The sequence below is a fragment of the Abramis brama genome (genome assembly GCF_963993115.1).
Source record: "Abramis brama genome assembly, chromosome: 18".
Lineage (NCBI taxonomy): Eukaryota > Metazoa > Chordata > Actinopteri > Cypriniformes > Leuciscidae > Abramis > Abramis brama.
In genome coordinates this window covers 32,918,292-32,932,270 of record NC_139980.1, presented here as the reverse complement: position 1 = coordinate 32,932,270, position 13,979 = coordinate 32,918,292, and the positions used below count along the sequence as shown (strand labels likewise).

Sequence of the window (13,979 nt, the reverse complement as noted above, 5' to 3'; positions counted from 1 at the left end):
AATGCAGCAGGAGCCTGGTCAGATGTGATGTGGAGCCTCTAGCTCAACTGGTATAAACGTTATGTGGTCTTACTGTATAGAGAGGTACAACAATGTTTTGTGGACAAGAGCACTTACTGATTGTAATAATTGTAAGTAATAATTGTAATAAAATGACCTTTACACCACCTACTATGTGGCCTTTTTTACCATTACAGTGTACATGATTCCATGGTATATTTGATTTACTGTTTGAGTATGGTGCCAATTTTATTGTTACCACCAAAATATTTTACATATTCTTGAAGATATCTTTAGGTCTGGTTTTTAGACCTAACCTTAGGTTATCCAGCCTCTCTGGTCTCGGTCTCGACTCGACTCGGACTCAACTCTCGCTGGTCTCGGTCTCGACTCGACTCAGACTCAACTCTCGCTGGTCTCGGTCTCGACTCGACTCGGACTCAACTCTCTCTGGTCTCGGTCTCGACTCGACTCAGACTCAACTCTCGCTGGTCTCGGTCTCGACTCGACTCGGACTCAACTCTCTCTGGTCTCGGTCTCGACTCGACTCAGACTCAACTCTCTCTGGTCTCGGTCTCGACTCGACTCGGACTCAACTCTCTCTGGTCTCGGTCTCGACTCGGACTCAAGCTGGTCTCGACTACAACACTGACCCTAGCAAAATGATGCAAAACTTAGCAACAACACACGCATGGGCAAAAAGCACACAAAATCGAATTTGATATTAAAGCTGCATTGTCATAGACGACATAAAACAAGAAATTGAGGCCAGGAAGAAGGTGAAGAAGAGAGAAACAGGATCTCATCGCCGTTTGCACTACATGCTGAAGAAGAGAAGGAAAGAGTAAACTGTAATCTTCAGAGATTACAAGATTTCCAGCTTGTAATCTTGTCAACTGGCACACTGCAACTCAGATTGAAAACTTAGTGGCAAAAGTACGAGGTGAGAAAGACAAACGGAGAGCTGCAGATTCAGAGGTGCGCCGTCAATGGAGTTTCACAGATAAGCGTTTTTATTTCAGAAATATGTCGACTGGAAGGAAAATCCTGAGTTACTTGAAGCCAGCTTCTCCTGTTCTCTTTGCTGGGTGATTGAACCGTCAAAAAAGAATTAAAAATGCATAAGTTTTAATGTTAAAAATAGCTGACCTGGAGCTCACGTACAGACAAAGATGAATCGCAAGTCATGAACAAAACGTGACTCTTGTTCTAACCTCAAAACCTTCTTTATTAGCATTAAAGGCTGAAGAATCTTTTTTTTTTTAATTGCACAAAAATGTCTTTGTAGTGGAAAAATGTTCTTTATTTTATTAAAGGGGTGGTATAATGCCCTTTTCACAAGATGTAAAATAAGTCTCTGATGTCCCCAGAGTGTGTATGTGAAGTTTTAGCTCAAAATACCCCACAGATATTTTTATATAGCATGTTAAAATTGTCACTTTTTGAGGGTGAGCAAAAACGCACCGTTTTTGTGTCTGTCCCTTTAAATGCAAATGAGCTGCTGCTCCCGGCACAGAGGGTGGAGCTTCAACAGCTTGCACTCACACAGACATGCACTGAACATTGTTCAAGCCGAAGTCAGAATGATGGAGAGATTCAAGAAGAAGTGAAAACATGTAGACAACATTTCTGAATGGTTAGTTGATGAATTTATGTAGCTTATGTAGTTATCTTCTAGTCATTGATTAGCATATTCTGTCTTGATAATCTATAAATCGTGCTCAGGGGGCGGGGTTTATGTAAATTTTAGGGTTGGTGATGTCACTAACCCGGGAGGAATGTTGTGTAGTCTCTACCAGCCGTTTGTTGTAGTCCTTAAAAAGCGATTTCTTTAAAAGCAAATATCTCCCTTTGCTTTGAACTTTGAGCGTTGTAACTTTGCAGATGTTGTTTATGATCAAACAGCAACATTACACACTAACTAAAGTTAGAAAATTGAAATCATATTCAACCACCCCTTTAAAATGTTCTTCACACTAAGAAAAAAATACTTTATTTCATAAACACTTTTTGTTATTCTGGTTGAAACTCTTTTCACATCCTGAGAGCAATCAATAATAGAAGTCTAAATATTAAAATCCCCCTGTAGTCAATAATTTTATCACTTAAAACTCATCTTTGATCACCAAAATGACATATTTAAAAGTTTTTTCCTTCATGCCTTAAAATAGTTTGAATGTAACTCGACACCCTTGCCTCATTTAGTATACGCGGTTCTATGAATATGCAAATGAGCCCCGCCTCCACTCACTCACTCAGCTCAGAGATCCACTCATTGATGATCACACATTGATCTGATTGGTTACAAGGTAGTTTGTGACGTCAGAAACACCAGCGATTTCAAAGCGTGTTTTTGAGACTGCAATGGTGTCGACTTATGAATTTACACATGGTTTGTCTTAAAGCATATTAAAAACACCACATAGACATATAAACAACATTAAAAGCTTGATTTTCACCACAGGGGGGCTTAAAAGCATGTACATACAGTATATCTCAGACTCGGATTTATGCATTTATATGTCAACACTATCAATGCCGAATTGAATCTGCAGCACTTCCGAGCTCTGTAAGTTGTTTACGTTCATTATAATTGTAATGTTATGTGCATCGAGACATGAGGTAGTTTTCTGCCTCTCATCTCTGTTGTACGTGTTCATGTGTTTTGAAGGAAGCATGGCTTTAGAGACGCTCTGAACTAAGGGTGGGATCTAATGCTTTCAAAGCTTGCTCACTATTGCTAGCTGAACTGATTGCTGAAAAGTTCTTTGTTGAACCAAAAATGCTTCTTCTATGGCATCACTGTGAAAACATTTATTTTTAAAGAGTGCTGGTTGCATTTTTATGATTATTAAGGATCATGTTGTTATCTTAGCAACACACTAATGCCAAACTAAGTTGTTAGAATCAGTTGTGAGGAGCAAAACATCGCTGTCTCACAAGCAACAGTCACTGTCAGATACAGTTTTATGTTTATGCCAAACTGAATGTTTGAATCTGAAAGAATGTCACATTTAAACTACCACTAAGGCTCTGTTTACACCTGGTATTAAGATGCGTTTTGGTCAATCGGATCACAAGTGGACGACGCTAAATACAGGGGTGTAAAACGTTTTGAGCTTGTCTTCCAGAGGTAGATGAAAACACATTCGATCGGATTGCTTTCGTAGTGTAAACACTCATGAGGTCGAATGTGTTCAAACAGCCACAAAAGACCGTCTACTCTCCTCTTACTGACCTGATGAGTAAACATTATGAGAAGAGCTCTAGCCAGAAGGGATTTAAACTCTGTCACCTAAAGACCCACGTTTGGTTGGAAGATAAAAAAACGTACCAAGCTCAATGTTCTCTCTCCACTCCTGGTGTCTAACACACACACACAGCGTTCGGCTGGTCTTTCGGCTGTCAGAGCAGAAACTAAAGCTGATGCTCTCCGTGTGTTTCTCTGTTTTCTCCGGTCGTGTTCATATGTAAATTGCGTGAGCTTATTTCATCCATTAGATCGAAAGATCTGAAAAAACCCACACATTCATCCGCCCATAGACCCTCCCCTCGAAGAAATCAGGACAGAAGTGGATGAAAGTGGACAAAAGAGACGGATTAAAACACCAGATGTAAACGGGGCCTAACACAGGTCAAATGACTTGAATATGCTTGAATATGCTTGAAAATGCTTGAATATTCTTGAATATGCTTGAATATGCTTGAAATTAAGTTCCACAGTCATAAAGACGAGCGACATCAAACACCTCAGTGCAGATTCTCTTATAAATTATGCCTGACTTAAAATGTATAAAGCTGAACAAACAGAACATCCACAGCTAAAATTAGATATTTAATTTGGGCTTCGAAAGAATTTAATGAGAACAACCGCAGTCGGAATAACAGCCGTAAGTCCGGGAAAGAGTGCACTCCGAAGAAAACGAGTGTCAGCTAAACGCAGGCCTTTCTCTCCGGCCCAAAGCTGATTAAAACTTCCACAAGTGGACAGCAAAGTCACATTAAACCTTAAATCTCACTGCAGTTACAAAAACAGCCTGACATGGAGTTCAAATCTCGTCAAAGCTCTTACTGCACACTTTAACGCACTTCTGTGAAGTTTTCCATCTGCTGATTAACCAAAAACTGAAGATGGGTCAGTAGTGGCGTCTCAAAGAACTTAAATGTTGAAAATTAGCATGTGTGCTAAAACACCCAAGCAAATGCATATGGTCAAAAAATAAATAAAAAATCGAGTCCTAAAAGCTCAGTCCAACAGCTCTGGCACGTCATCTACACACTTATGATCCATACAAAAAGAGAAAAATGGGGAACTGAACAAACTGAAAACACTGAGGTTGTAAAATGGCAGCCATTATTGTGAACAAATCACTGAATCATTTTAAAACTACAATTTATTATGCATTAGTGTTCGACCACTTTTTCCGTGACGTTGGTTCCAGAAGTATTTTTAATAAAAAGCATTATAAGTCATGAACCAAACCAACCAGCTATACAAGGTGAATCACAACACTACAAACATTGATTTGAAGCAAAACTGTTTTTTACACGACTGTGAGCTTTAATGAGGGAAAGAACTACAATCCCATGAAGCATTGAGAATGAATTGAATTAAAAGCCATGGAGAAATATAAAACTATTCATTTAAAGATGTTTATTACATCTACAGAAACAATATATTTTAAGTTATGTCAATATATGATTATATAAATATTTAACAGCATAGATTGACACAAATACATCATTTGCATAGCCTTATGTGATTGAACATAAACTTTTGGCGCAATTTGCTTTCTTCAACTCTCCAATTGGTGGAATTTTCTATTTAGCATCATGGGTAATGTAGTTTTCATGAATTCCACTGTTAATCCGTATTTTTAAGCATTTAAGTATTTTATATCACCAAACCTTCACGCCCGGATCATTTGTTTTTGCAAGAGATGTAAAGAATGCGATCTGCTCTCCGAAGGCGTTTGTTCAGAGATGATGATGTCACCTCACCTGGCTCTGTGCAGTTTTTCTCCTCCGTCACATTATCAGGTGTCGATGACATCAGCCGTCGCCCCCAGTGGTCATGTGATTCCACATGAGACTCCTCCACAATCATGCCATGACCTAGAAAAACAAAACATCGGTCAAATCACTACACAACGAAGAAGGAAAGATATATGGGTTTGGAACAACATGATAAATGGATAGGTTTTCATTTTTGGGTGAACTATCCCTTTAAATAGCACATTTAAGACTATAACTCTCAAAAATAAGTAGTTACTTTTATCACATGTTTTATTATGATATGAAAAAGTACATACATTAAACATAATGACTTGTTTAAAAAATGTTGATGTGGTAAACTATTTTTTTTTTACATGTATCAAATTGTATTTTTATAAATATATTATTCATATTAATTTAAATATTAACCATAAATAAATATACAAATTTAAATATTAGATTAAACTAGTATATAGCGCTTTATACAGCAGCTTAGCATTAATAAACAGGAAAATAATGTTGTAAAATTCATCAGTTATGAAACAAATTCAATTGTAGCTGTAAAGCTGCTCTTCAGAAAACAGTTTAGTTCAATGTTGATTCAGTGTTGCAAAGTTCATCATTTATGAAACGAGTTCAATTCAGCAATAAAAAGCTCTACAGAAGACAATAGTGTCATTAACTCAATGTTAATTCAATTTGGTTCAATAATAGTATTGATGTTGAAAAGTAAGCATCATTTTTCTTCATATTTTATTCTCATCTGTTAGTGTCAGTGCAGTTGAATCAATAATATTACTGAATACACAAAAAGAAAATTGCCAGAAGTGCAGAAATGTATTGTCAACACTGTTCTGTGAATCTGAAAAGTTCTAGCACATATTTCTTAGTAACTAAACCCCACAGCTTCACCATTATTAGAGAGACGCTGCCAGGAAGAATTAATTCACACGCAATCGCTCTCTCACTAATGCATTCATATTTATGTAATCTTTACTGTGTCTGTACTTTATCTGGATCTGATTTAGAACGAGCAGAAATCTGTGAGAAATATAACGACCAAAAGACAAAAGATCTGATCAAAATAAGCTGTTATGTCAAATGCCTTAACATTATTATTAATATTATAACTATGAACAAGAAAACCCGCGTTTGAGACTCAACTCGAGGTTCAGGCTTATTTCTTCATTAATGACGTCATCAGCGACTAGTCGACGTCTTATAATCGACTTTATTCACATAAATGTAGACTTTAAAAAATCTGAAGTCGTATAAATATTATTTGTATTATTTTAAATACTATCCATAAATATTAAATATTGTTTCTACCACCATCAGAATAGAATTATACACTGCTGAATTCAACACGCAAGTTACTATACAGGCCTAGAGAGCTGAACCTCATTGGCTTCAAAGTATTTGAGTGACAGCACAGAATCCTGCATGATCCCGCCCACTGAATGTTCATTTTTCAGGCATAAAGCAATAAGCAGAAAACATTTTTCTTTAATGTGCTCCGCTATAATGTAAATTAATCATTTTCCTTTCTGAATGAGTGAGCGGCGCCGGCAGCGTTTGCTCCACGGCAGGTTTTTGGTTCAATCACAGGATGTCAATTAAACTAAACCGGCCTAAATTCAGCCCAAAACGACTGTCCTGAAATGCTGATGAGACACTCATGGACTACCAGACTTGCTCCAGGACAAAGCCGTTTCACAAAAGAACTCAATCTCAGAGCTCTGGAACAGTTCAGAACAAGCATGCAAATAAAAGAGAGCGTTTTCACTTTCCCACCTTGTTTTGATAGGGAAAAAATAAAACATAAAATGAGGAAAAATAGGGACAAATAAGAGTGACAGTATTGCTTTTCTTTTCTCCTCAAGCTACAAGAGGAAAACAGGATCTGCCTGATTCAAAAGGGAGGGTTGCATATATTCCCTCTGTCTTTGATCTTTCGTTCCTGAACCATTATAAAGGCACTGAGTCTGACGTTCACAAACACACACATGCTTTCAAGTTATTGTCAAGAACAGACATTCATGTTTCTGACGGTAAACGTCGTGCGTCGAAACAGATTTACTATTGTCTGTACGGTATCAGTGCAGAATAATCTTTTAAGCTTCTTGTTTTTACTGTAATTAACGTCTTTGTGTTTGATGCAGAAGGCTTACATTTAATTTGAGCATTACTTTTCAGTGTGAGCCACAGGCACGAGTGATACCTCAGATCCAGTGGCTTGTTTGCGCTTGTCTAGATCAGACTTTTCACTCGGTGGATGATAGACATGCAGACGAAACCCTTCCTGAAGGAGGGATCCGAGTCACATCGAGACATTTGAGGGTTCTGACTTGGATCATTAAGCAGAAACACCCCAGAACATCTGCATAACAACACACTGGCAAACACCACATTATGGTGGTGAATTATGCATGCACATTTGGACAATTGCAATGATTTTTTAACCAGATTTGGAAGGCTGCTATAAAAGATTCAGATGAATAAATCTTTCATGAAATCTGAACACTCGTGTGTCTGTGAACACAAAGATCAGCCCAGGACACAGTGTGTGACGCCAGTCACCGCGCAACACTTCACTTTACAGAGGCAAACAAGTGAGCAAGAAGTCAAATTATTTAATTATGTGCTCACATGTCACTTCTTAATGAACAAATGTTAACTTTTTTTGGGGGGGGGTCAATTGTTCTGTAAAATACTTGCTGTAACAGCAAAATTCTTTGTTATAATAAATACAAACTGGAAAACAGGGTTAAACAGGATCTATTATTACAAAGTATTATTACAAAGTCTGTCAGTAACGCTCTAAGGATGCGTTTCCCACACAACACCGTAACTCACTGTTTAACTACCATTGAAGGAAAGTTGAAGAAATCAAGCTAGTCACAAGACCGTATTGTCGCAAATTGGTCGTTCAACCACGTTGGTTAATGATGTCACACAGGAGTGGAGTAATAACTACTTTTAATGAATCTGTTTGAGATCGAATTAATGCTAGATGTTTTGCTATAAATTACAGACATGGCATTTAAGGACTATTTCTCATTTTTATCAGTTATTTTCCAGACTCACTCATTCACGTTCACACATGCGCACTCTTCAAAAACGGTGCTTTAAATCTCTTGACAAACTAAAAGATGTAAATGACATTTGTATGTATTCTAAATAAAAGATACAGATTGCACTGAATGTCAGCTTGCTTATTTTGCTCAAGATAAGGATTTATTGAGTCCACATGTCATGCAAACTAGAAACTACTCTTCTAACCACAGGTCGACGCTGTCGTTCCAAACACACACTTTGCGATGCTGTTTGCGAATGTTCATTAGAACTATGTACTCGTTGAACTATCCTGATAACGACAGAACTTGCAACCATAGTTTGCTAACGATGCATTTGGGAAACGCACCCCTGTTTAGTTCCTGTCTCTATGAAGCTCCTCCTTCTGAAAAGCACACTGTGCTCTGATTGGTCAGCTGGATCAGTGTGTTGTGATTGGTCAAGCGCTTCGAGTGTGTTTGGGAAATGTCCCGTCCCTTACCATAACCGCCAGTTTAACACACTACTAACTAACTCAACCAGGCCCCGCCCCTTTATTCTGCGCATTAGTTATTTAAATGAGGAATATTGTGACGTGTTCGTTCCCGGAAGAAACTCAAGGAGGCGTTTCAGGAAGTTCAGAAACACTGACACTGATATAGAGAAGAACTCCCGCTGGAGGGACTTTGTGCTCAACACACTACACACATTACACACTAAAGAAAGATGAACATGTGGAAAAACATAATATGTCCTCTTTAGGGTAATTCAAGATACACATTAAAATGTTTAAAGCTATTATAACCAAAATCATTTTAAACTTTCTTTAAATCATGCCATGGGAAATATTCTATTCTATTCTATTCTATTCTATTCTATTTCACGTGTGCAAGATACATGACGGTTATATAAATAAAGCCTCATTTGCTTTGATCAGTTCAGTGTTATGCACGTGCGGTTCAGTTCATATCGTGATGTTTTAGGTCATCAGAGGAATGTGACTTTCATTCGCCCTAAAACAGCAACACTGCTCCCTTGACACGCATCTCTGGTCATAAAACACAAATCACCAGAAAAGAATAGTGCATTCAAAATCTAACCATGTGTGCATAACGGACCCAACACACCGTCTCCGCACACTGCGGCATACGAGACAGAGCAACACACACACACACATTTAAAACCTAGACTCGACTACCTACACATATTATGTGCATAAATGCCGTTTAGAAGGGCAGCCCTGGTGTGGTGACCTGATAAGAACAGGTGCATCTGCCTCAAATACATCTCACAGCACACAGACATCACAGAATAATAGATACTCATTTAAAATATATTTATGATGCACAGACAGGGTAATGCCACTAATGCATCTCACAGAACTGAGAAACATATTTGTCTACACAATGATGCACAATAAGGACAGCTGTCCATTTAATATATTTCTTTATAATGTCACGCAGATTGAATTTCTGACATAATCTGGAAATAATGGGATCAAATCAATTTAGCAAAAATCCCAGTAACACGCTTAAAACAGAATTTATTATTAGATTAAATAATAATAAATAACCCTTGATTTTTGTAGTTAATTCTTGGTTATTAATGGCACTAATTTATGACAGAATAAAGGATGAAAACACAACAATATATAAACATCGATGTGTTTATCCACTAACACTCTTAAGATAAATATAGAATTGCATTAATAGTTCAATATAGAGTGAACAATAAAAAGGGTACGCATTAGTGGTTCTAAATTCCACAAGCAATGTTTTAAGAAATGTTGCTTAAACTGTCAATCAAAAGCTGTTCTGACACTGAACACTTCTTATATTCCCATTTATGAATCGCACTGAAGCAATATGGGCAGATGATTGACCCTCTGTCACATTTCTCCCACACTACACGGGGTTTGATTGACAGGTTCCGCTCGGACTCACCTGTCCTGGTCAGGATGGTGGACATGCCCCACGCCACGAACAGAACACTGCAGACCAAACACACCTGCGCCAGCAGCATCTCCCTCCTCTTGCGCACTCTGAACATCTTGGCGATGATGGATTTCTTGGAGACCGTGGTCATGGTGTGGTCCTGATGCTGCTTCTGATCCGCGCTGGTCATCGTCGAGCACTGATGGAGAGACGTGTAGAGAGAGCGCGATCAGAGGTCTGGATCCAGATACAGAAAACCCCAGCCTTCACTGTCCCAGATCCCTGCTCTCATCAGATTCCTCCCCGCCGCATTGCAACAACACTGGGAACGTTACATTCCTGCATGCATGCATCCTGCAGCGTCGCGTGCGTCTGTCGTGAAGCGCGCGTGTGGAAATAACATCGGTCTCGGCTCTCAGGTGATGTCCTTCAGTCCCTCTGCTTGTGAAAGCGTTCCAGCTCTTCCCATCTGAACGTCGGGAACTTTGCGCTCCTCCGGTGTCCACCCGAGACACGTGACGCGCTGCGATCCGGTGCATTCACGGGGATCCGACGCGTCACGGCTCCTATATACCGAGAGAGTGAGGGCATTTAACACTCACATGTTATCATGTGCATGCATACTTTCATTAATGCAAATGAAAAAAAAAAAAAAAAAAAAAATCAGCGCAATTATTAGTTTGCTATGTATGTGTGTATTGCAAATTTATACTGTGTAAATTATTATTAATATTATAGTAACTCTGATTATAAAGTTCTAAAAAGCTGTTCATTTCGAACATTCCTGAATAAACAGTTCCAAAAGTAGCGTATAATTCACAAAAATAATAGTAAACACAAACATAATTTGAGTATGAGTGCGTTTATAAAAAAATAAAATAAAAAAAAGTCGTAAATTTATATAGGCTTACATTCACTAATACACTTCCGTTCCAAGTGAGTTATAATAATCCTAAATGTTCCTTGAGCAGCAAATCATCATATTAGAATGATTTCTGAAGGATCATGTGACACTGAAGACTGGAGTAATGATGCTGAAAATTCAGCTTTGATCACAGGAATAAATTACATTTTAACATATTCACATGGAAAATAGTTATTTTAAATTATAATTATATTTCACAATATCACTGTTTTTACTATTTAAATAAATGCAGCCTTGGTGAGCAGAAGATAATTATTTTTAAAAACATCTTACAGACCCCAAACCTTTGAACAGTTAGCTTAAAACTAGTTATGTAATGTACAACATTCATGTAAGCTTATACACCTAAAAGAAAAATCTTTGGTTAAATACACTCAAAGTGTCACATTAAGAGTGTGTGACAGTGTGACAGTATCATACATGAATGTGAGTGTGTCTGATTCCTTCTCAAAGCAAACATGGTCATAAGTGTGTGTATGTGTGTGTGTGTGTGCGTGTGTGTGTGTGTGTGTGTGTGTGTGTGTGTGAGAGAGAGAGAGAGACTGATGGGTAGGTTTAGGGGTTGGGTTAATGTGTGTGTGTGTGTGTGTGTGTGTGTGTGTGTGTGTGTGTGATGTGTGATGTGTGATTCATGTTTTTCTATCCCGGTGGGGACTTCAACCTGAATGCACACAGACTCATGGGGACTCGTGTCACAGTGGGGACCTAAATTGAGGTCCCCGTGGGTAAACAAGCTTATAAATCATACAGAATGAGTTTTTTTGTAAATGTAAAAATGCAGAAAGTTTTCTGTGATGGGTAGGTTTAGGGGTAGGGTTAGTGTGTGTGTGTGTGATGGGTAGGTTTAGGGGTAGGGTTAGTGCGTGTGTGTGTGTGATGGCATTTATGAGCCTATAAATAAAACAGCATTAACCATTTGTGCAACACACGTTTGCACAGATATCCGAATTGCTACAAACTAGTCCTAATAGAAAATTAAAGGAAGTGTTTTGTTTCCATAGACATGATTTTTATACTGGACAAACTGTATATTCTTTCCCCTTACACTAACCCGACCCCTAAACCTGCCCATCACACACACACATACACACTAACCCGACCCCTAAACCTGCCCATCACACACACACACACACACACACTAACCCGCCCCCTAAAACTGCCCATCACACACACACACACACACACACACTAACCCGACCCCTAAAACTGCCCATCACACACACACACACACACACACACACACACACACACACTAACCCGACCCCTAAACCTGCCCATCACACACACACACACACACACACACACACACACACACACTAACCCGACCCCTAAATCTGCCCATCACACACACACACACACACAAATCCGAACCCTAAACCTGCCCATTACACACACACACACTAAGCCGACACCTAAACCTGCCCATCACACACACACACACACACACACACACACACACACTAAAGCCCGACCCCTAAACCTGCCCATCACACACACACAAACTAACCTGACCCCTAAACCTGCCCATCACACACACACACACACACACACACACACATTAACCCGACCCCTAAACCTACCCATCACTCTCTCTCTCACACACACACACACACACACACACATACACTCATTCACATCACACACTCTGTTTTGCTCAAACACTCACTCACTCACTCACTCACTCTCTCACACACTTACTCACTCACTCACTCACACACTCACACACACACACACCTGTGTCCTTGTCCCAGGTCTGCTGTCCTTCACTGTCAGTCCTGTGCACTGGACAGAATCCACTCCTGTTCGCCAGCTTTAATAACACCAGCGTTCGCCTTAATTAGCCCGATTCATTGTTGAACTATAATTGCTCGCTGTGTTCAATTAAACGCTGGTCAAGTTCATGATAACGGAACATTTTCATTCTCCACTGCAATACAATTATGAAGTATATACACACGCAGAGGTGTGTGAGACGTGACCTCCAGAGAATGAGGACGGCTCACGTCATGATAATAAACTAGAGATGTTTAACGGATACATCAGGAACATCCTGAAGTCAGTTCTCCTCACGCTCACACAGGTGGAGGGAATCACATTAAACACTGTCACACAATACTGACTGTTTTCATTTTCAACAAATCTACTGATTCAGCATATTATACCCAATCATTTTCTTTTTGTGAAGAAATCATTCTTTAAAATAAATTTGATTTCTATTTACACTACACCATTTAAAAGTGTTGGGGTCGATAAGATCTTTTAGTTTTTGAAAGGAGTCTCTCACCAAGGCTGCGTTTATTTGATCAAGAATACAGTAAAATCGTGAAATATTATTACAATTTAAAATATCTGTTTTCTATGTGAATATATTGTAAAATGTAATTTATTCCTGTGATTAAATCTGAATTTTCAGCATCATTACTCCAGTTTTCAGTGTCACATGATCCTTCAGAAATCATTCTAATATGATGATTTGCTGCTCAAGAAACATTTCTCATTATTATCAATGTTGAAAACAGTTGTGCATGCTTCATGTTTTTGTGGGAATTCTGATATACTGTATCTTTGATGAATAGCAAGTTCAAAAGAACAGCATTTATTAGAAAGCTTTTGTAACATTACAAATGTCATAAATATTTTATTGCTCAACATCAAACAATAGGCTGAGTAAATCAAGTCCGTATTGATTTCATTTGCTCTTACTCGACGTGTTTGGTCGTGAGTGTCTCAGAGAGATCATGAGACGTCCACGGCGCTGGCACAGGACACTATTTTGCAAACCCTGTTTTTGGCACACTCCTCTGATCCGGTGCCATGAGCGTCCAGCATGAGACCGGAACCATGAGACTCTCATGAGAGAGCCATCGACTGCTGCATCTGTACAATAACAGAGAGTTATCATCTCGACTCAAGCTCTTCTGGATTATGAGATATAGAAAGTTACATTTCCATGCAGAAGCATGAAGATGTTTATTGATCCTTCAGACAAAATATAAAAACACCCAAGGAAAAAAAGTTTGCACATGTATTTTTTATCATATTTGATACATCAGGCTCATATTTACAGTGTG

The 13,979-nt window shown here is 38.7% G+C and overlaps 1 protein-coding gene across 1 annotated transcript in view; it reads right to left on the bottom strand.

The window, feature by feature from the left end:
* The window catches only part of slc24a4b (solute carrier family 24 member 4b), a 57,280-nt gene extending 46,679 nt beyond the window's left edge, over window positions 1-10,601 (bottom strand). Inside the window, exons 1-2 of the mRNA XM_084090548.1 lie at window positions 9,993-10,601; window positions 5,002-5,115 (exon numbers count right to left, since the gene is read on the bottom strand). Coding sequence (XP_083946674.1) covers window positions 5,002-5,115; window positions 9,993-10,173 — 295 coding nt within the window. The 5' untranslated portion in view covers window positions 10,174-10,601. The remainder of the gene's footprint in view (window positions 1-5,001; window positions 5,116-9,992) is intronic.
* Between the last annotated feature and the right edge of the window lie 3,378 nt (window positions 10,602-13,979).